We start from the raw sequence: 27,625 nt of genomic DNA, 5'->3' as shown, positions 1-27,625 counted from the left end.
ATAGCAATTGTATCATTCAACAGATCTGTATGGGAAATTTCCTCCCGAGACTAAAATGAAAACATCCACAGAATATTCATTGCCGATTGTGTGGTATTGGTTCTGCATTTATAAACATCACAAATAGAAGCTAAATCTAAAACAGAAGCCAATTTTACATTAAAGACATTCTGTAACATATACAAATATGCCTACAAAGTGTTCATACCAAAAACACAAGGTAATTCAAAGTGGGAGATTTTCTTCTTAATGCACCCTGTATTTCACGGTGTACCCCTATTCAAGTATGCATAAGGTGCAGTGCAATGAAATGCTCTACTCGACTGATGTATACTGGGTAACCATTTCAAATGTCTAAATGAAAGAGCGCCCCCTTCCCCAAAAGTAGGCAACACTAGTAAATATAAGGACCTCGGTCCTTAATGCTTTCCTGTCTGCTCTGTTGTTTGCATTAGTCCAACATCCTAATGACCTGTTCCTGTCTACACTCTTCCCAGGAATTCAGCCAACTCTATCTCACTCTCACTATGTGAGAGGGGATAAGGTCAGGATGGTGTAATGGTAGGGAGATAGAAATGGCTGAATTCCTGGCTAGAGTGTCCTCACCAGACAAGAAGTTGGGCTAATGCAGACAACTAAACAGACCGTTGGGATTAGAAACAGAAGGAAAGCATGAAAGTTCACAGCAAGGTAGCAAAATAACTTTATTTACTAATACATGTTCATATATTTTAGACACCCGAAAATAGATTTAGTCGTCAGACAACCTCTTTAAGCTTGGTATTAAACTATATAGGTGCACCTAAAGCTTCCAAACCTAAAACTTCCCTTAACTTTTCAACCCTAACGGCATAACTAAATAAGGCTCAGTTCACACTTTGTTGTTTAAACATATTGGGGAGTACAGGCATGGAGTAAAATCTAATGTGTTTAAAGGCTCCAATGCACCTAACATTGCCAATATGCTGAATTGCTGTAGGTGGGCATAACTTTTATTTTATTGTATGGTCTATCATTCTTTTCTAGAAAGAAGACACTATAATAAATATATACTGCATGGTATAAGTTTTTTTTTTTTTTTTTCAAATGAATGTTAATAAATTACATATTAAAAGGCATATGTAGGGGAATACTCCAAGCATACACCTTCAGCTTTCCTAAAAAAAAAAAAACAAAAGAGTAAACTGAGCCCAACATGGTTAGTATTTAAATTACTACAAGGCTTGTCACCCAGCTTTCCTGATTCCCTGCTTAATCATGCATTCACTTACTGCTGCCCAACTTCTCGACCAGGACTCTGGGAAAGCTGGGTGGCTTCTACAATGGTTTGCTATGCATGAACAGATATAATGAAAAGAAAGAACGCAGGAACTTACATTTACTAGTGAACACACAAGTGTTATGTGTATATATACACATGGGAAAATGCTCCATAGTAGAAAGGTGATGCTGTGTCAGAATAAATAATAAGGAGGATACTCGTGAATACCGAAGGCCATAGGTCAGTAATAGAGCTGAAGATTATCCATGTTAATGTGCAAAGCTATACAAGGCATAACCCTGCCTCAGTGTTCACAGACAGCTATGAAATTAACCCAGTAACGTCAAAGCCTTATCTATACATACCAGTGTAGACTGATATCACAATTACATACACCAACAGTCAATAGAAGAACCTATATATGACTTGTAATAAGAAAAACATAAACCAAGGTTATAGTCAAGCAGTAAGAAAGGTAACCTGTCACTGATGGCCATTGGTCCCCCCCCCCTTTGCCTATTGGGTTATGCTCTTTATAGCCCCCCTAATGACCCAGTTTGGTCACATACATCTAACGCAGTAATTCCCAACCAATGTGCTTCCAGCTGTCGCAAAACTACAACTCCCAGCATGTCATGCCGGAAGTTTTAGATTTGCAACAACAGCTGGAGGCACCCTGATTGGGAACCACAGATCTAACTTATTTGGGGTCTAATACCTGGTGACAGATTATCTTTAAATCCTCCAGGTGCCAGGGTTCTTTATTCTTGCCAAAAAAAAATTAGTATACATACATACTGGGAATTATATATATATATAAAAAAAAAAAACATTATTGCTCCATCTTTTCTTGTAACCATAATGCCAAACTAAAAAAGATAATTTTTTTTTCCAGAAAAATCCTAAAAAATGTCTCCAGTAAATAGAAGTCCTTGATTCCTTTTTCAATGCTTTGTTAAGCAATTCTATTTTATCCCTTTCTGTTAATCTTAAGTAGAATTTCATTTCATTAAAGAACAAACTGTAGGCTCCTCAGGGTCACCTCGCCCGCTCCAGCACCAACGCTCTATCTAGTTTTGCAACAGCTGGAGGCACCCTGGTTTCTAATCTTTGCCCTAGGAGGCAGCAGTTTCTTTTATAATGAAATTAGAATACCAATTTAAAAAATCCAAATTTCGTCAAATCTAGGTTTTCGGTCAATTGATTTTTTTTTAATACAATTATTAATTATAGAATAATTTCTACACGGCCATAAAGTTAAAAGAAGCTTGTCACATGTACTCTGTTTTATGGGAATTTTTTTTTTAACAACTTTCTCTCTCTAGGCTTAGGAGTCCAGTGGGTGGTCCTACTGAGTGACTGGGAAGCTGTCAATCACTGAACTGACCACTGGACTCCTAAAAAAAAAGAATCAGCAACCAATGAGTTACTTTAAAATTATTCCCCAAAAAATATATAACAATCTGCTCAGAATCTCTATAACATGATACGGGTCGATTGGATAGCATTTACATAATGGCAGCTTCCATTTAGATGATAAAATGTTGTGTGCTTAAAGCCGCCACTAGAGGGAGCTAGCTCATATGGAAATAAAATTGTGGATCTTTTTTAATAAAAATAAAAAAATTAACACTTAGTAATACAACAATCACACCAGGAAAACGCTCTACACAATGAAAAATCTATCTGGTTATACACAAAATATAATCACTCCATGACTGGGCGAGGGCGTCATTCAGGATCCCCCAAGAAATGCTGGGTAACAATCCACGTGTAAGCTGTATTGGTGACTGACTGGGCTCATGAAGTTTACAACTTCAGGACTTCTATTTAATGATTTTCTTGATTTTAGGTAAAATATTCTATGCTAAAAATGTCTAAAACTAGTTGTATAAACAATAATATAAACTAGCAAGAGCAATGGAATCTTTTTTTTATTTTTTTTTAAATGCCCTAAAAATTAATCTGCCAACATGTTGGCTGTAGGGAAGCAATGGAAAAAAACCATTCCATTTTGTACGGTTTAAATATGTAAATTCTCTATAACGTCTGGGGTACAGGATTAAATAATATTATAGAACGCTCTAGTCATTATTAATTATTATTACAATTTTTTTTATTTAATTTTTTGCCAAGTGCCTGCCTGGTAAATGCCTATTGTGCCCCTGGAAACCAGAAGAAAATATATATATTTAGACTCAATTAAAAAGACTATATACACCAAAGGTATATAAATATCACCCATGCATTAAACTGCGTGTGCGCCATCACACGGGAGGCAGCCGTAGCGGATCACAGAGACCGCGGAACGGCTGTCTGTGTGTGTACTGTAGGGACCGGCACACGTTATGTCATGGCAGAGGAAACCAAAATAATAAAACACATTGGGGCACATTTAGAAAACAGTCTCAAAGTTAAGAATTTCTTCTGTTGCCTATAGCAACAGTGGTTTCTATGAGCAACAAAGTTGTCTTTTTTTTTTTCCCTTTTAGCAAGTTTTGTAAATTTGCCCCTAAAAGTTCTTGTTAAAAACACTCAAGTGTCACAAAGGACAAACGTTGCGATTTCTTCTGTCCATCCTCTTCATACAAAAAAGAATAATAACGGAATATTGGAAACCAATCTTGGCCGCCATTTCCCGAACCGCTATCAAATCCCATGGCAAGCTTCACTTTGGTACTTATGATAAAGGCAAAGTCCATCCAAAGCCTGAAAGTTGAGGTGTGACTGTGATAAGCACCAATATCCCTCTTGTACACGGCGCACAAGTATACAGGGAGCTGAGATAGGCATTGTATGGTGAGGTACTTTCAGTATAGCTGCAGTACCAGTAATGGCCACACCCACGTACGGTGCTGTGCTCCATTTCTTTGCTGATAGGTAGCTGTCAGACCACACCGATCATCCAATGATGCCTTTTCGCAGGGCAATGCTTAGTTAAAGGGGTACTCCGCCCCTAGACATCTTATCCCCAATCCAAAGGATAGGGGATGTCTGATTGCGGGGGAACTCTAGCAGCACCCCAGACATCTGGTGCACGGAGCGAACTTCGCGCCCTGCTGGATGACTGGCGATGCGGGGCAGAGGGGGACGTCACGGCCACGCCCCCTCGTGACGTCATGGCCACAACCTGCTCGTGACGTCGCGGCCACACGCCCCCTCAATGCAAGTCTATGGGAGGGGGCGTCACGCCCCCTCAATGCAAGTCTATGGGAGGGGGCGTGACGCCCCCTCCCATAGACTTACATTGAGGGGGCGTGTGGCCACGACGTCACGAGCGGGGTGTGGCCATGTCGTCACGAGGGGGCGTGGCCGCGACGTCCCCCTCTGCCCCGCATCGCCAGTCATCCAGCACGGCGCGAAGTTCGCTGTGACGCCACAAGCCTCCAGCGCCACATCCGGCGGGACCCCTACGATCAGACATCTTATCCCCTATCCTTTGTATAGGGGATAAGATGTTTAGGGGCAGAGTAACCCTTTAACTCTTCAAACAACTCCACATATCTCAGCTTCCCAGGCTGTCTTTTTTTCTGGAATACTGTGATAAACTATAGATTAAATGTCCAGGTTTGGAGTGGAGTTAGCCTTTATTATCTTTAAAAAAACAAAAACTGATAAGAAATATATAGCTTACAATTGTAAGCACCATAGCATGCCCACATTTGTGCCAGTGACACCGTGCAGCAGCCATTTCTTACAAAGTCAACCTGTGAGGGTGTCGAATTAAAACCTGTATCGAGGCAGACATAGGGGTGACGCGGTTATAGACAGAAAAAAGCATTCTGAAGGTTGTGAACAATCACAAAAGTAGAACAGCAAAGGAAGCAGATGTGAAATCTGTGTGGATGACCAAGCTGCAAGAGGGTACAGAACAGCCCGTTTTCCATACGCATATGCTAGTTTGGCCAAAAATGTCCTCTTGATGCAAGCAGCAGGTTCTCCATCTGTTATAGGGAGACAGTCTTAGGGTTGAGGCCCTGGGGGCCCTGGTTATGGCGTGTAAGCAGGCGGTGGTTGGAAAGGATTCATGACGTCATACTCGGCTGGGTAAGAGTCAGCTTCCATCTCCGACAGCAACTCCAAAGCCTGCTCCTCTTCTTCTGATGGATAATGGCGCAGGAGGTTGGCAGCGGTGGCAAGAATGGAGGCTCCCCCTGCCCCGGCCACCAAGTAAAAACTAACGGCAAAGGTGACGTAGACCTGGGAGCCGTGGTATTGTTTGTGTTGCTGCTGGAGTGCCAATATGAGCTCCGAGGCCCAGTAGCAGAAACCAATAACTGTTGCGCATTGCAAAACTGTAAAACAAGGAAATCAGAAAGGGGCAGAGGATGGATTATTAAGGGATGTGCACGAGAAAGAACACACAGGACAGAAGAAAGACATTTTGATGCATTTGGTGCAATAGTTTACTTCCCGGGAGACGCACAGTTTAGTGCAAAGTATAGTGATCATAACCAAGTGTTTTCCTACCAGTGTGCCTCCAGCTATTGCAAAACTACAACTCCCTGGGAGTTGTTATTTTGCAACAGCTGGAGGCACGCTGGTTAGGAAACACTGTCATAACGAGCCTGTCACGATCAGCCAGGAGACCAGCGACTGTACTCCCATAAGGAAGCCATTTCTGTAATAAAGACAGCATATTAGGCTGGGTTCACACTATGTTTTCTCCCATAAGGGAGCGCATACGGCAGGGAAAAGCTAAAACCTCGCGCTCCCGTATGCCTTTCTATGTGCTCCCGTATGTAATTAATTTCAATGAGCTGGCCGGAGTGCAACGTTCGCTCCAGTCGGCTCATTTTTGCGCCGTATGCGCTTTTTCCCCGGACCTAAAACTGTGGTCAACCACAGTTTTAGGACCGGTTGTAAAAGCGCACACAGCGCAAAAATGAGCCGACCGGACCGAACGTTTCACTCCGGCCGGCTCATTGAAATGAATGACATACGGGAGCGCATACGAAGGCATACGGGAGCGCGAGGTTTTAGCTTTTCCCTGCCGTATGCGCTCCCTTATGGGAGAAAACATAGTGTGAACCCAGCCTTAGACTGATCAAAAGGGATCACTTGACTGACATCAGGAATGCTTTAAATAATATGCCGGAGGGGGGGCTGGGTGTCCATTGGGGGGGGGGGGGGGGGTGATATTTGCCAGCCAATCATCCTAGAGGAATGTGTAATTTTACATATAGTGTCCATTTCTATACTGCTTTCAATAGGATATTTAATGAATTCATTAGATAGATGCCCTGCCAGACAGGGTCTCTTTAAGACCCTTTCCAAAATGTAATGGATTTTTCTAGGATTTGAATACTGCTAGCCTATGATATCAAAGTCCGATATGAGGAGGTCCAACTCTTGGCACAGTCGCTAATCCTTTGACTAAAGGGTTAATGGCGATACAACTTCTTAAAGGGGTACTCCAGTAGAAACAAGTGTCTGGTGCCAGAAAGTTAAACAGATTTGTAAATTACTTCTGTTAAAAAATCTTAATTCTTCTAGTACTTATCAGCTGCTGTCTACTACAGAGGAAATTGTGCAGTTCTTTTCTGTCTGACCACAGTGCTCTCTGCTGACACCTCTGTCCGTGTCAGGAACTGTCCAGAGTAGGAGCAAATCTCTATAGAAAAGCTATCCTGCTCTGGATAGTTCTTGACATGGACAGAGGTGTCAGCAGAGAGCACTGTGGTCAGACTAGAAAGAACTACACAACTTCCTCTGTAGTATATCTGTAGTATACAGCAGCTGATAAGTACTGGAAGGGTTAAGATTTTTTAAATGGAAGTAATTTACAAATCTGTTTAATGGAGATGTCCGATGCGGACTTTTCCTATTCCATCCTGCCCGAGCTGCAAAAAAAGAGAAAACAAACTTTCACTTACCTTCTTACGTTCCCCCAGAGCTCCGCTACAGCTGATCGGTAGGCCGGGCTGTCTACTTACTACTTCCCTTAGCCCGGGACGTCACACGGCGCTTCAGCCTATCACGGGCCGAGGTCGGATATCGCTGCGGCTGGTGATAGGCTGAAGCGCCGTGTGACGTCCCGGGCTAAAGGAAGTAGGAAGCAGAAAGCCCGGCCAACAGGTCAGCTGTAGCGGAGCTCCGGGGGGAACGTAGGAACGTAAGTGAAAGTTTGTTTTCTCTTTTTTTTGCAGCCCGGGCCGGATGGAATAAGAATAGTCTGCGCGGGACATCGCCTTTAACTTTCCAGCACCAGTAGTTGATTTGAAAAAAAATTAATAAAAGATTACCCCTTTAATTATTCAACTACTCCATACCTTCTGGTAATGCAGTTCCGCCCTATTTAAAGTAAAATGGTCATCCTGTTCCCCCACACTAAACCTAATACACTGGGTTATAGTGTGGGTGAACAGGAGTCCCACCGAAGATCGGCTTCTTGTGCACTGGAGGCGGGCCCCATCAGCTCAATTTGAATATTTATTGTTGCTGGTTACGAAAGCGCTCAGTCGGCACATGCGCTAAGGTGACCAGCGACTCCATGTCACTATGGTGTGGAGACATAGACAATGAATATGCAAATTGAGCCAACTGGGCCCGCCTCCAGCGCGCAATTCAGAGAATATAGCAGCGGATCTTGGGTGGGACATATCTCTGGACCTACGGTATGTATTTTAGTCAGTGACCCTTCATCGGACTCTTGTTCACCCACACTATAATCCAGTGTATTGGGTTTAGTGTGGGTGAACAGGATGACCATTTTCCTTTAAATAGGAATACTGATGCTATGCCATCAAAATAAAGGTCCCTGAAAACCCCTCTAATGTGTTTTTCACATTCTGTATATTTTGTATATAGTAAAATATGCTGAATTTGAATATACAGAATCTGGAGAATTATTAAAAGGCTCAAAGCAACTGCAGGTGCCCATTTCATTCCAATGGACCACCCTTACTACAGGGGCCCCCATACAGGATGAGTAATCTGAAATCTTAAAGGGTAACTCCCATGATGCTTCAGTGGCAGGATATCTATTTAGGCAGTTACCAGATTCCTCTTCCTGTAGCAACTTATGTCTCTAAGAACAAAAGGATCAGGCAATTGAAGTCCAACAGGCCTGATCCATCTCTGCTCTGACATCATCAGTTGGGGGGCCTCTATACACAATATTGTAGAAATCAGTGGGTTTGACCAACTTTTTCTTAACATGTATAGGGGACTATACAAGTAGTCCAAAATACAGAAAAGCATAGATAAAATCTCAAAGGGATATTCTGGTCAAAAACTAATTTTTTCAAATCAACTGGCTCCAGAAATGTAAACAGATTTGTAAATTACTTCTATCAAAAAAATCTTAATCCTACCAGTACTTATCAGCTGCTGAAGTTGAGTTGTTCTTTTCTGTCTGGCTGCAGTGCTCTCTCCTGACACCTCTGTCTGTCTCGGGAACTGTCCAGAGTAGAAACAAATCCCCATAGAAAACCTATCCTAGTCTGGACAGTTCCTGAGACAGACAGAGGTGTCAGCAGAGAGAACTGTGGTCAGACAGAAAAGAACAACTAAACTTCAGCCACTGATAAGTACTGGTGAGATTAAGATTTTTTTAATAGAAGTTTTTGACCGGAATATCCCTTTAATCTTAACTGTGCCACACATTATTTCTCAATATGACAAACGTGTGTTTATAAAACTAGATATCTGTGAAAATAAATACCTGTGAGTATGTGGGCAAAAGCATAGCGCCTCGTAATTTTGAGGGCAGGATGCTTCGGACCAAAGACATCAAGCAAGAAAGCGGTCATACTGCAGGCAATACCCAGGAAGCAGAAGCCGGCGATGACACGGAGGAGAAGTATTGTCTGATGGTTCATACAGAATTCTGCAAGCACATACAATAGGTATATTTTAGGATAAGAGAGAACAACCTATTCCCACATAAAAGACAATGATAAAATGACGGAGGAACATTTTGTTAGGTGCGGCCTGCGGGGGTCGTGACGTCACGGCGACCCCCCTCGTGAGGTCACACCACGCCCCCTCAATGAAATTCTATGGGAGGGGGCTTGGCAACCGCCAAGCCCCCTCCCATAGACTTGCATTGAGGGGGTGTAGTGTGACGTCATGACCCCTGCATCCCGCACCCAGCGTTCAGAACAATGGAGTAACCCTTTAAAGTTAACGGATCTAATATGGAGAAGGGCTTTTTGAATTTTCTTAGGACTGAATGTACGCACCACATTTCGCTATTGCCAATAATAACTAGCTAGAAACTGTGATAAGGAATCAAAAGGATCTATTCTGGGGTCTGCTTCCACAATGCACGAAGCTCAATGGTTTTGGAATGCGTATTGCCCACAAGCGCTTTATAGAGTTGAGGAGCGCAACCTATTTAGGTGAGTGGACACCCAATTTGTTCTTAACACATATCTGCTCAGGGCCTAAAAATGTTTCATATTTGAAAGCCTCCCTGACGCAAAGTGATGTAAAATCCTCATGCAACTTACTTGTAAGAAGCTCAGGGTCTTCAGTTCCAAGTACATCTGCTACCCCCAACTCCCGACGTTTGCACGTTCCCCCATGGATATGTAGCCAAGCTGGTTCTGCCAGAGCGGTACAGAGGGCTGTAATGGATAATGCACCAGGCAGGGCGGATGCCAGACTTCTTTCTGGCTGCTTGGGAAGGGCATGAGCCCCGTGACCTCTTCTCCTCGGCATTGAAGAACCACCGGACCCGCCGGGAGCAAACATCTCAGGTGCTGGTTTCTGTCTAGAGCCAGGAAAAAGACAAAATACAGAATGATATTCACTACCTGTAAGCTGATTAAACAAAATGGGGGAGGGTGATTAGAAATGTGTGTAGGGTACAGGGGTGTAGCTTTCTTTAATGCTATGTTTTATCTGTTAGGCAGTATTACAGAAAATGAGATAATGCTACGGCATTCTAGACATCTTGCTAAAGAATTAATGGCTGCTTATTCCCGACATTTGCTTTAACTTTGGACATATCATAAGAGCCCCCTTCATGGTGCAGAGCCATTTCAGTAGTACACATACATAGACTTCCTTTCCCTACTTCTCTGGCCAATCATAGCACAGCACATACCCCTCTCTGCTATGCGATGATATAGTGCTAGAGAAAGTGCTTTGTGTTGAAGAGGCTGCACTATGCAGGGGGATGATTCACACAATGGAGAGGTTACTGGTGTACTAGGTTCGCAAGGTGCTATGTGTGCAGAAATCATACAAGTCTTGATTTACCTTTTTGGATCATCTTCAGCAGGAAGACTGGCTCAGTTTGAAGGTACACAACGCGGACTCTCTGCTGCACATAGGACACCCCAACCCAATTTCCTGTAATTTGTCTTGATCTAGCTGTTACTAGAGACAGATTTCCCCTGGCAATAGGCAGTGAATTGCAGATTGCAGGGAAGGGAAACACTAGAGAAATGCACTGGGATTGGGATCCCATGGGACCCGTTTAAAAACTTGTGGGCACGGACAGCATTAAGTATGTTGTAGGCAGGAGCAGGCAGTCACACACCATACCTGCGAGTCCCCCAAATACCGCACCACAGAGCGCTCAGAATAACCCAGCTCTCTGCTCTTGTCCCAGCAAAGAACCTGAAGTCACGGTAACTATAATTTATCTAACCCGATGTCTGATGCGTGGCGAAGGCTCAATGGGGCAGAATTAAACACTAGAGTCATGACATGTGAAGCCTCTAGTGTCCGATGCCTGGTTATGCTCCCGCTTACTCCTCCCCAGCTGTAAGTGAACGTCATCCTGACAGTGTGCCAAATGCAGTGGTATGGTGATTGGTGGGTGACAGAGCTCAGCCTGTGCACACTTCTCAGGTCCACCCTAAAGGTTAGGAGTACTAGCCGTCTTAGGGATGCACCATACATTGCTTGACTGTACTCCATATAGCATCCACCAGTGCCCTGAGCAAAGATAATGGCATGCCATGCATACTGTATTTACTCCTGTATAATACTTGAGGATGCCACTATATACTGTCTGACTCAAGTGCATATTGCCCAACAGTGCCCTGTGCACATATAATGGCATGTATTGCACTGCATGATAGATATGCCATTCAGGAGCATTAAAAGGTAGGTGAGAATGTCTCACCTAGCTTTCCCAGGCATCTAAATGGCATGTCTGCTTAGCAGAGAAACCACATGGCCACCAGAATGTTTGCAGGAGTAGGCAGGATTGGACAGACATGTTGCAGGAATGGGTGGTAATGGTCAGAAATTCCTCAGGAGCTGGCAGGAGAGGGTATATGCAATTTTGCCTGCAGCATCTAGTGTCTCTGTGAGTTCAGGAGGAGCCCAGGGAGAGAGAAGATGGATCCACCACTACACTGACATAGTATGTAAGTGGCCAGATTACTTCAAATCTTGCCACGTGCACCACCAGTCAGCCACAGAAACACAGCGAGTGTGTGTGTGAGTATATATATATATATATGTATATATATATATATATATATATATATATATGTTAAAACTATACATGAGGCGGGCCCATTTTAGCTGAGGGGCCGCTGGTGGATTTACCTGTTCCCCTGGGCACCAGTCTTAGGCCCCTTTCACACTACAGTTATGTTCCTGCATTCTGACACCCATTATTCAGCAATAACGGGTCATGAAAAAAATTGATAAAATAACTGAATACAACGGATGATAACTGATGACCAATTTTAACAGACATTCTGTCAAAATAACGGACATGTGTAAAATCTGTTATCACCTGTTATAGTCCGTTATCTTATTTCCATGTGACTTCCCGGTTGTAATGCTGTACTGAGCATGCTCAGTGCAAAAAACGGATCATAAAAAAAAACGGACAATAACTGATTTTTTATGTTTTTGTGAACATCCGTTTCCCATAGACTTCAATGTTAAATTTTAACGGACGTTATTTCACCTTTATTTTTGTCGGAACAAAAATTAGTGCATGCACCGTCTATTGTGCCGGCAAAAATAACGGAGATTAGTAAAAACTGACATATACCTGATGCAAAAGAATGGTCCAAAAATCCCACTGACATGAATGGGATTTTTTGCCGGCCATTTTCAGGACTATTTGACGGGAGTAACGACGGAGGTTTTTAGAGTAGTGTGAAAGGGACCTTAGACTTATCAAAACTTATGCAGAAGAAAGGTTGACCAGTTGCCCATAGCAACCAATCATGCCCACTTTTTCATGGAAGAGGAGTAAATCTCCCACATCTATTATTGACAGGTTTGGGCACCATTCTGACCTGAGCATCAACTGGGGTAAGTCAGTGCGTATGCTGCTGGATGAACCTTATCCATCCAAACCTGGATACTACTCATGGCCCACTTATGTTAATAAAGAAAAATCTGCAAATTGATATAAGAATAAAGAGGTGATAGTCAGGTATTGGCTTAGTTACAACCCGCCAAACACAGTTACAACCCGCCAAGGTCTTTATTCAACAGGTCAACTGGCTCATTATACAGGCAAAAGATTATATATAAATATTTCTCACAGAAAATGATTTCAGTAACACATGTTTTGCTATACACATGTTTATTCCCTTTGTGCCTATTGGAACTAAACCAAAAGAGGGAGGAAAAAAAGCAAATTGGACATAATGTCCCACCAAACTCCAAAAATGGTCTGGACAAAATTATTGGCACCCTTTCAACATTGTGGAAAAATAAGATGGTTTCAAGCATGTGATGCTCCTTTAAACTCATCTGGGGCAAGTAACAGGTGTGGGCAATATAAAAATCACACCTGAAAGCAGATAAAAAGGAGAGAAGTTCACTTAGTCTTTGCAGTGTGTGTCTGTGTGTGTCACACTAAGCATGGACAACAGAAAGAGGAGAAGAGAACTGTCTGAGGACTTGAGAACCAAAATTGTGGAAAAATATCAACAATCTCAAGGTTACAAGTCCATCTCCAGAGATCTAGATTTGCCTTTGTCCACAGTGCGCAACATTATCAAGAAGTTTGCAACCCATGGCACTGTAGCTAATATCCCTGGGTGTGGACGGAAGAGGAAAAATTGATGAAAGGTGTCAACGCAGTATAGTCCGGATGGTGGATAAGCAGCCCCAAACAAGTTCCAAAGATATTCAAGCTGTCCTGCAGGCTCAGGGAGCATCAGTGTCAGCGCAAACTATCCGTCGACATTTAAATGAAATGAAACGCTATGGCAGGAGACCCAGGAGGACCCCACTGCTGACACAGAGACATAAAAAAAACAAGACTACATTTTACCAAAATGAACTTGAGTAAGCTAAAATCCTTCAGGGAAAATGTCTTGTGGACAGATGAGACCAAGATAGAGCTTTTTGGTAAAGCACATCATTCTACTGTTTACCAAAAACGGAATGAGGCCTACAAAGAAAAGAACACAGTACCTACAGTGAAATATGGTGGAGGTTCAATGATGTTTTGGGGTTGTTTTGCTGCCTCTGGCACTTGGTGCCTTGAATGTGTAAAAGGCATCATGAAATCTGAGGATTACCAACGGATTTTGGGTCGCACTGTACAGCCCAGTGTCAGAAAGCTGGGTTTGCGTCCGAGATCTTGGGTCTTCCAGCAGGACAATGACCCCAAACATACATCAAAACGCATCCAGAAATGGATGGCAACAAAGCGCTGGAGAGTTCTGAAGTGGCAGCAATGAGTCCAGATCTAAATCCCATTGAACATCTGTGGAGAGATCTTAAAATTGCTGTTGGGAAAAGGCCCCTTCCAATAAGAGAGACCTGGAGCAGTTCACAAAGGAAGAGTGGTCCAACATTCCGGCTGAGAGGTGTAAGAAGCTTATTGATGGTTATAGGAAGCGACTGATTTTAGTTATTTTTTCCAAAGGGTGTGCAACCAAATATGAAGTTAAAAAGATGCCAATAATTTTGTCCAGACCATTTTTGGAGTTTGGTGTGACATTATGTCCAATTTGCTTTTTTCCCCCCTCCCTTTTTGGTTTACTTCCAATACACACAAAGGGAATAAACTAGGGATCGACCGATATCGTTTTTTTTTTAGGGCTGATACCGATAATCTGTGGAGGTTAGGGCCGATAGCCGATAACTTATACCGATATTCCAGTATAAGTCATCGGCTATTTATCCCCCCCGTGACACCGCTGCAGATCATTGATTTAAAGCGGCCGCTTTAAAGCAATGAACTTCAGCGGCTTTTGCGGTGCCATAGACCACCGCCGCCGCCACCTGCTTCTCTCCCCCTGCCTGTCCAGGGGTCCTCCTGAGTCCTATCACCACCACCGTGACCGCCCCCCCCCCACATCCCCGGTTTTATAATTACCTGTTCCCGGGGTCCACTCTACATCTGGCTCCGGTGGCGTCCTCCTGAACTGTCACTGTGTGCACTGATGGTGACGGTGCGTCACGTCACTCGTCATTGCACACAGCATAACGCAGGACGCAGCAGGAGCCAGAAGTAGCGTGGGCTCCGGGCCCCGGGAACAGGTAATTATAAAACCGGGGATGGGGGAGGCAATGGGGCCGGGGCGGTGGGGGGTGCAATGCAGTGTGGCGGGTCAGTGGAGGGGGGCTGTCGCGGTGCAGGGGGTGGGGCATTATTGGATTATCGGCAAGGTAATTGCCGATACTGATAATGCCCAAAATCGTGATTATCGGCCTATAATATCGGCCAAACCAATAATCGGTCGATCCATAGAATAAACATGTGTATAGCAAAACATGTGTTACTGCAATCCTTTTCTGTGAGAAATACTTCATTTTCTAGAAAAATTTCAGGTGTGCCAACATTTATGGCCATGACTGTATTATATATACAGTGGTCCCTCAACATATGATATTAATTGGTTCCAGGAGAACCATCATATGTTGAAACCATCATATGTCGAGTACATATGTCTATGTAAAAATAGTAATTGGTTCTGGGGCCTCGGAACCATTGTATGTTGAATACATATCTCTATGGGAAACTGCTAATTGGTTCTGGGATGACCATTGTATGTGGAGTGTATGGGGAGTGTTTAACAAACCAGGGTGCCTCCAGCTGTTGCACAACTACAACTCCCAGCATGCATGTACAGCCATTGACTGTCTGGGCATGCTGGGAGTTATAGTTTTGCAACAGCTGGAGGCACACTGACAGGGAAACATTGATGTATGGGGTGTATAGTGTGTATATGTATTGTATGTGATGTGTGACATCGCATACAGTACTGTACAGTTCTTTAAATACCTTCAGGGGGGACAGAATGTCCTCCATTATGATCCTGCCGACTACAGCTCTATAGGAAAGGAAGGGGAGGGCAGCCAGCAGCTCATTGGATGCCTGCAGCAAGATGCACCAGGCTATTGGCTATGGCTGCACTGGGGGGCGGGGCTTACACGGAGCTCACAGTGGAAGCCTGCGTGAGTTAGCAGGACAGCATGTGAGTAACAGGAGGCAGAACGGGGCACACGGGGACATTAAACAACTATCTATCAGATAGCTGTTTGTACGATGGCCCCAACACACAGCAGCATCATATGTCGAGGCTGCCTTCAACATACGATGGGCTCTGAGAGGCCATCATATGTTGAAATGATCATATGTCGGGGCCATCATAAGTCGAGGGATCACTGTACACACACACATATATATATATATATATATATATATATATATATATATATATATATATATATTAGTACTCCAGACATAAAAAGGTGAAAATATGTGCCAAATGGCTAAATGTACCTAGGCTGGCACAGTTGCTGTGACTAGGGACAACATTGTATAAGCATTACTAATAGCGCAGATGACCAACATTATGTAAGCTTTCTAATTTATATTAGGAGTATGGGATGAAACCATGAAACACGCCTTTGAATAAAATAACACATTTTTATTATATAACGTACACAACTACAGGGGAAGGGTTGAGGTAGGGGAACTTTTTCTTGGCAAAAAAAAAAAAAGAAAACTTTATTTGGTGAAAAATTTATAAATATTAGAGTAAAAAATAAAATAATAAATATGTTCATTTCACGCAGGGATGGACAAATCCCAGGAGTCGGGTAGGTAAGTATTTGTTAATGCTGCCAAATGTTTTTAAATGATTTTTTTTTTATGACTATAGACATTTTATTACTGGAATCATGGAACTTTGTCCTTTAAAGGAGATCTGCAGCAAAAAAAAATGTATCCCCTATCCTGTGGATAGGGGATACATTTTTTATTGCTGCAGATCTCCTTTAAAGGACAAAGTTCCATGCTTCACTGACAGAAAAGGAGGCAAACTAGGTATATGATACAAAAAATTCAATCTTTATTAAACAGTCGATAAAAATTACAAGCTAAAATCACGAGAGGCATACTGTGGTGATCAGATGAACACATACTGAAAGGCGGGGTGAGACTGTCCCAAATAATGGTCGAGGGATCGGTTCAAAATTGCATATCACAATAATAGTATCAGTTCTTTAGAGTAACAAACTCCAAATGGATAAGTGAAAATAAACAGAATATGGGGAATGGAGGTTACAGTTGAACTGAAGTTAAATCAAGGGTTAAATGATAAGCAAGGGGAGACTGAAAGCAAAAGGCAGCATACATGTAAACAAAAGTACCAGTCATGCACCCTACAGAGGAACATCTCACCTACCCCCAACACGTTTTCGCTGGTTGCTTCGTCTGGGGGCGTCACCGAAGTGACCGCGTTCGGGGTAGGTGAGATGTTCCTCTATAGGGGGCATGACTGGTACTTTTGTTTACATGTATGCTGCCTTTTGCTTTCAGTCTCCCCTTGCTTATCATTTAACCCTTTGATTTAACTTCAGTTCAACTGTAACCTCCATTCCCCATATTCTGTTTATTTTCACTTATCCATTTGGAGTTTGAACTGATACTATTATTGTGATATGCAATTTTGAACCGATCCCTCGACCATTATTTGGGACAGTCTCACCCCGCCTTTCAGTATGTGTTCATCTGATCACCACAGTATGCCTCTCGTGATTTTAGCTTGTAATTTTTTATCGACTGTTTAATAAAGATTGAATTTTTTGTATCATATACCTAGTTTGCCTCCTTTTCTGTGAGTGTATTGTCACATGGCCTAGGTTACTATCAGTGCCTTTGCATTTCTGTTAACTAAAGTTCCATGATTCTAGTAATAACTGCTGGGACCCCCCCCCCCCCCGCAATCTCCCCAACAGAGCCCTGGCTCTGCCACGTTATGCGCCGACTAATGCGCGTAGCATCGAGCTCACTAAGCTCGACGGACATGCCACCCTCCATACAGCTCTGTGGGAGACACGAATGCTGCATCCCCGCCTCTCGTCATGCTGCGGCTGACATCCTCCTGCACGGGAGAGCCGTGGCAATGCAGGAGATCAATCCCCACAATCAGAAACTTAACCCCTACTGTGTGGATAGAGGATGTTTTTTTTCGCTGCAGATTTCATTTAATGGTCACTGTCATTTCAAACTTTTTCCCTCCATGTGATAGCCTATGGGATTCCTGTCACATTTGTAAGTCACTTAATTTACCAAAAATTGCTTCTGATGAACCGAAAAACTGCTCTTAAGTCTTGGTCACTCTACAAACTGCTGTCCACTGCCTGTTGTTAGGAGAAATCTGTCTCTTGTAACAGTCAGGCCAGGAAAAATTACAGAAAGTGAGAGTGGGGATTAGCATGTGCTATATGCAGGGGATAGGGAGAGAGCCCGAGAAAGCCTGAGCTGTGCCAGTCTGCCTGATTAAGATGATCAACACTGTTCCTCAAAGGAAAATCAAGGCTTTCATCTCATCAAGCTCTGGGGAATTGCCGCTTTTGTATATAACCAGTGTACCTACTGCTGTATGTCCACAGTGCTGCAATGTAATGTCTTAATGGTTTTTCAGCAACAGTAGCAGATCAGTGCTTAGTGTAACCATTTCCTTGCTGTGATCCTACTGCTGTTTCTTTCCTTTCTGCTGATAACGCCTTGCAAAACCAGTGTATCAGTATCCCCTTCTCCCTCAACATGACATCTAGTACTGTATGTACAAATCAGCCCAGCACAGTGCAAGCCTTATCAGTCCAGTGCACTTTTCCAAAGTACCCATTTAAATATAATGGGCCAGAGATGATTGGCATATTGAAGCGTGAAGGATTATTTCCTTCAATTTATTATTCCTATTTAGAGAGAGCTTTTAGCAATGAGGAAGAGACATGTAACTAAAACAATGTCAGGAATGAGTGAGGTGCAGAATAAGCAGTAACCTCCACCACTACATTCTGACTGAGCAATGAGCCTGACATCTTGTATATCAGTCTTATATATAGGGTAAAGTTAGGTTAGGATCACATTTTCCACATGCGTGCATAAGTAGGCAAAAAAAGGATGCTGGTTTATACCACTGAATACTGACACCCTTGAGTTTAAAGGAGAGCTCTGGCAAAAATTAAGATATCTCCTATCCCTGCGATTATCGGGACAGGACCCGGTGCTCAGTGAGGAGGGCGCTCCATTCATTTCTATGGGATTGCTGTAAAGACCCGAGTACAGTTCTCGGGCATCATCAGTGCTCCCATAGAAATTAACCCCTGTGAATAAGTTCATTTTTGCCAGAGTACTCCTTTAAAGAGGTATTCATATTGACATATGGGGGGAGATTTATCAAAACCTGTGCAAAGGAAAACTTGCCCAGTTGCCCATAGCAACCAATCAGCTCACTTTTTTCATTTTCATGAAGGCCTGTGAAAAATGAAAGAAGCGATCTGATTGGTTGCTATGGGCAACTGGACAACTTTTCCTCTGCATATATCTCTGATAAATCTCCCCCATTGTCCCTGGCTTTAAAGGGGTACTCTGGTGCATTCCTTAAAGGGGTACTTCAGAGGAAAACTTTTTTTTTTTTTTAAATCAACTGGCTCCAAAAAGTTATACATATTTGTAAATTACTTCTATTACAAAAATCTTAATACTTTCAGCACTTCGCTGCTGTATGCCACAGAGGAAATTGTGTAGTTTTTTTTTTCTGTCTAACTACAGTGCTCACTGCTGACACCTCTGTCCGTGTCAGGAACTGTACAGAGCAGGAGAAAATCCCCATAGCAAACCTATCCTGCTCTGGACAGTTCCTGACATGGACATAGATGTCAGTAGAGAGCACTGTGGTCAGGCAGAAAAAAAACTACACAACTTCCTCTGTAGCATATAGCAGCTGATAAGTACAGGAAGGATTAGGATTTTTTTAATAGAAGTAATTTACAAATCTGTTTAACTTTCTGGAGCCAGTTGATTTAAAAAAAAAAAAAAGTTTTCCTCTGAAGTACCCCTTTAAGGAATGCAGTGAAAGGTCAGAGACAAATAAAATGACTTCCTGGTGTGGGTCCCATTTATAAAAATAAAGCGGCGCACAGAGGTAACAGTATTATAACTTGGCATCATGGGCTGGAGATAAAAAAAAATCATGGAATAACCTATTACGGCCAACAAGTGGCTACATAGAGAGAGATTTATCAAAACCAGTGCAGAGGAAAAGTTGCCCAGTTGCCCATAGCAACCAATCAGATCGCTCCTTTCATTTTTTTCAACTTTTTCTTTGAACAGGTTTTGATAAATCTACCCCTATGACAGAGTCCATTTTCCAAAAGCATACTGTATATACTCGAGTATAAGCCGACGCGAATATAAGCCGAGGCCCCTAATTTCAACCCCAAAAAACTAGGAAAACGTTATTGACTCGACTTTATGCCTAGGGTGGGAAATACATCATCCCCCCCATGTCATCATCCCCCCCGTCATCATCACCGCCTGTCAATCCCTTCATCAGTGGTCTTCAACCTGCGGACCTCCAGATGTTTCAAAACTACAACTCCCAGCATGCCGGACAGCCATCGGCTGTCCGGACATGCTGGAAGTTGTAGTTTTGAAACATCTGGAGGTCCGCAGGTTGAAGACCACTGCCGCCTTCGTCATTATCCAGACCCTCCTTTAAGTTTTCTACTCACCTCCCCTCGGTGGGAAGGAAGGGTGAGCTGGTCCGGGCCATCTATGCTACAGGGACCGTCCGGTGGGGAGGGTTAGTCGTTCCGGGCTGTCCATCTTCACCGGGGGCCCTCTTCTCCGAGCCGGCCCCGGACTAGTGATGTTGCCTTGACGACGATGCACAGGTATGTCCGTGCGCAGCAGACGTACCTGTGCATGAACCTCCCTGTGAGTCGTCGTCGTCAAGGCAACGTCACTAGTCAGGGGCCGGCCTGGAGCAGAGAAGAGGGCCTCCCGGGGAAGATGGACTGCCCGGAACGACTAACCCTCCCCACCGGACGGTCCCTGCAGCATAGATGGCCCGGACCAGCTCACCCTTCCTTCTAACCGAGGTAAGGTGAGTAGAAAACTTAATTGGGGGGTCTGGATGATGACGAAGGCCGCAGTGGTCTTCAACCTGCGGACCTCCAGATGTTTCAAAACTACAACTCCCAGCATGTCCGGACAGCCGATGACTGTCCGGGCATGCTGGGAGTTGTAGTTTTGCAACATCTGGAGGACCGCAGTTTGAAGACCACTGAAGAAGGGATTGACAGGCGGTGAGTTCACTCGAGTATAAGCCGAGGAGGGCGTTTTCAGCACGAAAAATCGTGCTGAAAAACTCGGCTTATACTCGAGTATATACGGTATGTTAATCTTTTAGGACGGACTGTACATTACACCACACTTGAATCTTGCATAATGAATGTATATGTTCAGAAAATAGACTGAACATCGTCACTAGCTGACTAAGGTTGGCTCATTAAACTCAATGGGCAGACTGTCAGTACGCCATCGTGTATGTTGGCAATCCTTTTTGGTCAGCCTACCTACAATATACCCAAAATAAGGGAAAAAACAAGGGGTGGACCTCAGGCTTGCACCATCTCTATAGACTACTGTTTCCCAACCAGGGTGCCTCCAAGTGTTGCAAAACTACAACTCCCAGCATGCCTGGACAGCCAAAGGCTGAGCGGTCCTAGCTCGGACTGAAGTATTTCCTAGTGGCAAGTGATGTATTTTAACCCCTTAAAGGGGTATTCCAGGAAAAAACTTTTTTTTATACATTAACTGGCTCCAGAAAGTTAAACAGATTTGTAAAGTACTTCTATTAAAAAATCTTAATCCTTCCAGTACTTATGAGCTTCTGAAGTTAAGGTTGTTCTTTTCTGTCTAAGTGCTCTCTGATGACACGTGTCTCTGGAAACGCCCAGTTTAGAAGAGGTTTGCTATGGGGATTTGCTTCTAAACTGGGCGTTTCCCCGAGACACGTGTCATCAGAGAGCACTTAGACAGAAAAGAACAACCTTAACTTCAGAAGCTCATAAGTACTGAAAGGATTAAGATTTTTTTAATAGAAGTACTTTACAAATCTGTTTAACTTTCTGGAGCCAGTTGATATATATAAAAACGTTTTTTCCTGGAATACTCCTTTAAGGACAATTTTATTTTTACTTTTTCGTTTTTTCCTCCTCGCCTTCAAAAAATCATAACTCTTTTATATTTTCATCCACAGACAAGTATGAGGGCTTGTTTTTTGCGCAACCAGTTGTACTTTGTAAAGACATCACTCATTTTACCATACAATGTATGGCGCAACCCAAAAAATAATATGTGTGGGGAAATTGATAAGAAAACCACACTTTTGCTAATTTTGGAAGGTTTCGTTTTCACGCTGTACACTTTACGGTAAAATAGACCTGTTTTGTTTATTTTGTGGGTCAATACGGTTAAAATGATAGTCATGATTACATACTTTATTATTATTATTATTATACAGAAAAGAGAAAAAAAAAGGAAACTTTTTAACCAAATTAGTGCGTTTAATTTTGCCGTCCTATAACTTTTTCATTTTTCTGTATAAGCGGCAGTATGAGGGCTCATTTTTTTGTGTAATGATCTGTACTTTTTTTTTTATACCACATTTGCATATTTAAAACTTTTAACACTTTTTTTTTATCAATTTTATTTGGGATAAAATGTTATAAAAAAAAAAAAAAAAAAAAGCAGTAATTTTGGAATTTATTTTTTTTTATGTTCACCGGGATAATTTACATTATATTTTAATAGTTAGCATATTTGCGTATGCAGCGATACCAAATATGTTTATTAAGAAGTTTTTATTTTTTTTTATTTTTTTTATTTTTTATTTTTTTTACACTTTTTGGGGTAGAGGATTTTTCACTTTTATTTTTACACTTTAATAGTCCCCATAGGGGACTATTTATACTGTTCAGTGCTATGCATGGGGCATACCACTGCTCAGTTTTATCGGCGATCTTCTGCTCTGGTCTGCTCGATCTCAGACCAGAGCAGAAGGCCTGTGGAAGCCAGCGGAGTCAGGTAAGGGGACCTCCGTCTGCTGTTCTGGATGATCGGATCGCCATTCTGTATTGATCCCGGCATCTAAGGGGTTAGTGGCAGACATCTGCGCGATCGTAGATGTCCGCCATTACCGGTGGATCCCTGGCTGCTATCAGCAGCCGTGACCTGCCGCGCATGACCCGAGCATCGATCAGATGCTCGCGGTCATGTATAGGACGTAAATGTACATCCTGGTACATTTACGTCCTGCGTCGTTAAGGGGTTAAAGGGTGCCTTTCATTTAAAAAAAAAATTGATATATTATAGATTAATGTATGAAGAATAACTTTCCAATAGCATGTTATTAAAAAAATATGCTTCTTTCTATTTAATTTTCCACTTAAAAAAAAAATGACCACTAGGGGTCTCCCTACCAGTCCTGGCGGCAAGCTTTTTTTTTTTATAGAATCTCAGAGTGCAGCCGGGACACAGACAAGCTCAGCACTGCTCCCTGGTTACACTTCTAACTATACAAAAACAAATCAGAAGAAAACAAAAGGCATGCTATACACCTACAATAGCCCCAATATACAAAGTAATGAAATCAATAAAGATGTATGAAATCAATGCAACATTGTTTCATACACTTTTCAGAAAATATACATCATGTGGGGGATAGAGGTAATGGTCAAAAAAATATAAGTGAATAACTGGTCACACGATAAGAGAATAACATGACCCAAAGAAGAAAAAAAATGCGGGGGGGGGGGATAAAATGGCAAAAAATAAAAGCCTATACTAATACACACTATTTTGCCAAACAAAGGCCACAAAGCTGCATGGTGGTAGTGAAAAGGGAGTGGGCAGTTTTTGTGGCTCTTTTTCCCCGGTAAGGCAAAACAAATGTTGTGTGGAATCACAGCCTAAAGCCTCGTTCACACGGCAAAGATCAGAGGAAAATTTAAGCTCAGAAATTACATTGCAGCAGAGTCCCATTATTTTCTATGGGATTCTGCTGCACCGTGCACATCTGCCGCAGACATTCCGATTCTAGCCTCTGCTGAAAGAATCGACAGGTCAATTCTTTTTGTGGAATCCACTCAGAAATGCATTGTCATCTATGGAGATGAGGCATTTCCGTGCGGTCCAAGCTGTGACTGACGAGTTGGCTCCTGCCGCGGACGGAACGTCCAGTCGTCCAATCCAAGAAATTTACACCGTGTAAACATAGGTTTAGGAGGGGAATTTATCGTTTGTTTTACCCTGTTTTTGTGGTGCCGATTTGTCACAGTTGCTGTTTACAGACTTTTCATTAAGACTTTTGTTTAACCCCTTAACGACACAGGACGTAAATGTACGTCCTGGTACTTAACGCATGAACATTGATGTCCTGTACTTGACTAAAAGCACCGGAGTGGTGCTTGTGTCATGCACGACAGGTTCCGGCTGCTATCTGCAGCCAGGGACCCGCAGGTAATGGCAGACATCAGCGATCATGCTGATGTGCGCCATTGACCCCTCAGTTGCCGCGATCTAGGGATCGACCGATTATCGGTATGGCCGATATTATCGGTATCGGCAATTACCTTGCCGATAATGCCCCACCTCCCGCACCGCCCCCACCGCGACCGCCCCCAGCCCCCCCCGACCCACCGCACCGCATCCCCCACCGTAGTGCTGGGCGGTATACCGGTATGAACCGGATACAGTTTTTTTTTCTCCCATTGTATGGATTTTTGCCCATACCGCTATACCGGTCGGGCCCCTCCCCCACCCTCCGAGTCAATAAAAAAAAATTAAACTTACCCGTAATGGGGGTGGTCCAGGCCATCCATCCTTCCTTCCTGTAGTGTCCGGCGGCATTCCGGGTGGTGGGTGAACCGGTCCAGGCTGTCCTTCTCCGGGGGTGCTCTTCTCCACTCCGGGCAGGCTCCGGCCTAGTACGCTGCATAGATGCCGCTACACCGTGACGTCGGGTGCGTCGCTGCGCACGGGCGTCACTGCGCAGCGGCGTCTATGCTGCGTTACTAGGCCGGAGCCTGCCCGGAGTGGAGAAGAGCACCCCCGGAGAAGAAGGACAGCCCGGACCGGTTCACCCTCCACCCGGAATGCCGCCGGACACTACAGGAAGGATGGATGGCCCGGACCACCCTGACAGGTAGGGGTAGAGAAGCGGGTGGTGGGGGCGGCAGCCTATGGCACCGCAAAGGCCACTGCAGTGCATTGATTTAAAGTGCCCACTTTAAATCAATGATCTGCAGCGGTGTCGCGGGGGGATAAATAGCGGATAACTTATACCGGAATATCGGCTATCGGCCCTAACCTCCACAGATTATCGGTATCGGCCTTAAAAAAACGATATCGGTCGATCCCTACCGTGATCAATACAGATCACGGCATCTGCGGCAGTGCGGTCGGTAAAATGGATAATTGGATTGCCCGCAGAGACGTAGCGGGAATCCGATCATCTAAAATGGGGCCGGAGGTCCCCTCACCTGCCTCCGTCTGTCTCCTGGGGTCTTCTGCTCTCGTCTGAAATTGAGCAGAACAGAAGATCGCCGATAACACTGATCAGTGCTATGCCCTAAACATAGCACTGATCAGTATTAGCAGTCAACTGATTACTATAAATAGTCCCCTATAAGGACTATAAAACAAAACAAAAAAAATCCCATTCCCCAATAAAAATGTAAATCATCCTTTTTACCATTTTACCCCAAGAAAGTGTACAAAAACAAACATATTCGGTATCGCCACGTGCGTAAATGTCCGATTAAAATATATAGTTATTGCTCCCATACGGTGAATGGCGTAAACGTAACATTTTTTTTTTTTTTAAGTCATAAATAAACATAAAATATTCCAAAAGAAAAAAAAAATGTATTCAAAGTTTCATATACGCAAGTGTGGTATCCATAAAAAGTACAGATCACGGCGCAAGAAATTAGCCCTCATACCGCCGCTTATACGAAAAAGGAAAAAGTAATAGGTTGTCAAAATAGAGGGATGTTAAATGCACTAATATGATTAAAAAGTTTGAGAATTTTTTGAAGTGGTACAATAATGGAAAAGTTTGTACCCACAAAATAAAGAAAACTTAATTTTTACCGTAAATTGTACAGCGTGAAAACAAAACCTTCCAAAATTAGCAAAATTGCGGTTTTCAATTTCCCCCACACATATAGGATTTTGCCATACATTTTATGGTAAAATGAGTGAAGTCATTACAAAGGACAACTGGTCGCACAGAAAACAAACCCTCATACTCGTCTGTGGACGGAAATATAAAAGTTTTGATTTTTAGAAGGTGAGGAGGAAAAAAAATGCTAAAATAAAATTGGCCTGGTCCTTAAAGGAGAACTCCAGAATACAAAAATTGTCCCCCATACTGCCGGCAGTAGAAAAAAAAAATAGATACATACCTTCCTTCCCTCCCCAGAGGCCTCCGGTAACCGGCTCCGGTCTCCGCCGCGATCCTCTTCCTGGTTGCCGGTGGTCGGCGAGTCATACTGCACTCAGCCAATCACTGGATGCAGCGAAGTCCCGACTCGGCCGGTGATAGGCTGAATAGCAGTGTGAGAACGCTTCAAGACACACAATTCTTCACTACACCGGCACCAGCTGCCGGGGCCAAAAAGTTACATTGCGATGATTGGCTGAGTGCAGTATGACTCGCCGACCACCGGCAACCAGGAAGAGGATCGCGGCAGAGAGTGGAGCCAGTTACCGGAGGAGGGAAGGAAGGTATGTATATTTTTTTACTGACGGCAGTACAGGGGACAATTTTTTTATTCTAGAGTTCTCCTTTAAGGTCAAAATGGACCTGGTCCTTAAGGGGTTAAGATGCTAAATTGTGTAGCTATGCCATAGTCTGGTTAATTTTATGCAGCGCTCATGAACCTATCCTGGACGCCTTGACACAAAATCTACACCAGCCTGGACCTGGCTTAAAAAACTGGCTGTGGACAGCATCTGTAAAAGGTCACACATCTTGGCACAAAGGGTTAAACGGTCACAAAGGAGAAACCGTACCAAGTGGTGAACTGAAATGTAATTTAACACAAAAAAAATAGAAAAAAAAAAAAAAAAAGTGTACTAGCCCCATATTTATAACGTGCCAAGCAAATAAATTTGGTGCATGTACACATCACCCCCACACACGTTAAAAGTGTAAAAAAAAAAATTAAAACAACAAAAACCCATTTGTTCCCCCACACCACCCTTGAGAAATTCCTCCTTTAGTCTTGTAAAATTAGTTCCATTTTTCAAGTGTTCAGCTTCCCTGTAGACAGGTCACATGACACTTCTGGGGAAGCTGAACAACTAAATTCAGTGTTTCCCAAACAGGACGCCTCCAACTGTTGCAAAACTACAACTCCCAGCATGCTCGGACAGCCAAAGGCTGTCCGGGCATGCTGGGAATTGGAGTTCTGCAACAGCTGGAGGTACCCTGGTTGGGAAACACTGACTACATTAAGACTGAATTGATTGATTGTCGATTCCAGCGGCCGCAAAACTACAACCCCCATCATGCCACAGCCAAAGGTACGATGGGGGTTGTAGTTTTGCAACTGCTAGAGAGCTTCAGGTTGGGGGGAACACTGCATTTTTCTATACATTACTATGGGATTTGAAATTTTAACGACAAACCGATGGTTTTGTCGCCGTTTATCGTCGCTTCCAATCACATGATCAATTGTCTATACAATAGAAATGGCTGAATGCTGTATACTTACTGTATAAGTATCTGGGGGCAACAAGGGTATATATGCTAATCACATGTATACTATAGTATTATATATATATATATATATATATATATATATATATATATATATATAATCCTATAATCAGGGCATGATAAGATAATACATGGTGATAACCACACGCCAGGCTGATCACAGGGTCTTCAAATACTAAATCCATCCCCCCTAAAGTACTCACCCCCATCCCTTATACACTACCCCCCACTTCACCCCAATATTACTGACCGCAGCTACCGGTCCTCTTCTGCCCGTAGCTCGGCTATAAGCACAGCTGACTTCCGCCTCCTCCCTGCGTCACCGACCCCGTACCTGGTAAGAAACGAGAGACATAAGCATACTATGAAACCTGAGATGGGAGCC

General features: G+C 43.3%; 2 protein-coding genes across 3 annotated transcripts in view; one reads left to right on the top strand and one right to left on the bottom strand.

Annotated features, from left to right (window-relative positions):
- Positions 1-4,624: 4,624 nt before the first annotated feature.
- TMEM127 (transmembrane protein 127) lies at positions 4,625-27,590 on the bottom strand. 2 transcript variants are annotated; one of them, XM_056571365.1, is made up of 4 exons: positions 27,491-27,590; positions 9,718-9,980; positions 8,928-9,092; positions 4,625-5,556 (listed from the first exon to the last, which is right to left on the bottom strand). In XM_056571365.1, exons 2-4 carry the CDS (start codon positions 9,959-9,961, stop codon positions 5,252-5,254), a joined length of 714 nt encoding a protein of 237 aa, XP_056427340.1. In that variant the 5' UTR covers positions 9,962-9,980; positions 27,491-27,590; the 3' UTR covers positions 4,625-5,251. The 2 variants fall into 2 exon arrangements, with proteins under 2 accessions (XP_056427340.1, XP_056427339.1); XM_056571364.1 differs by lacking the exon at positions 27,491-27,590 and adding an exon at positions 20,180-20,299.
- The window catches only part of CIAO1 (cytosolic iron-sulfur assembly component 1), a 29,507-nt gene continuing 22,323 nt past the window's right edge, over positions 20,442-27,625 (top strand). Inside the window, exon 1 of the mRNA XM_056571362.1 lies at positions 20,442-20,553. The gene's annotated coding sequence lies outside the window, so the exon portion shown is untranslated. The remainder of the gene's footprint in view (positions 20,554-27,625) is intronic.

This window comes from Hyla sarda, chromosome 4 (genome assembly GCF_029499605.1).
Source record: "Hyla sarda isolate aHylSar1 chromosome 4, aHylSar1.hap1, whole genome shotgun sequence".
Lineage (NCBI taxonomy): Eukaryota > Metazoa > Chordata > Amphibia > Anura > Hylidae > Hyla > Hyla sarda.
The sequence above is the reverse complement of the archived record's forward strand: the minus strand, read 5'-3'. Positions and strand labels throughout refer to the sequence as shown.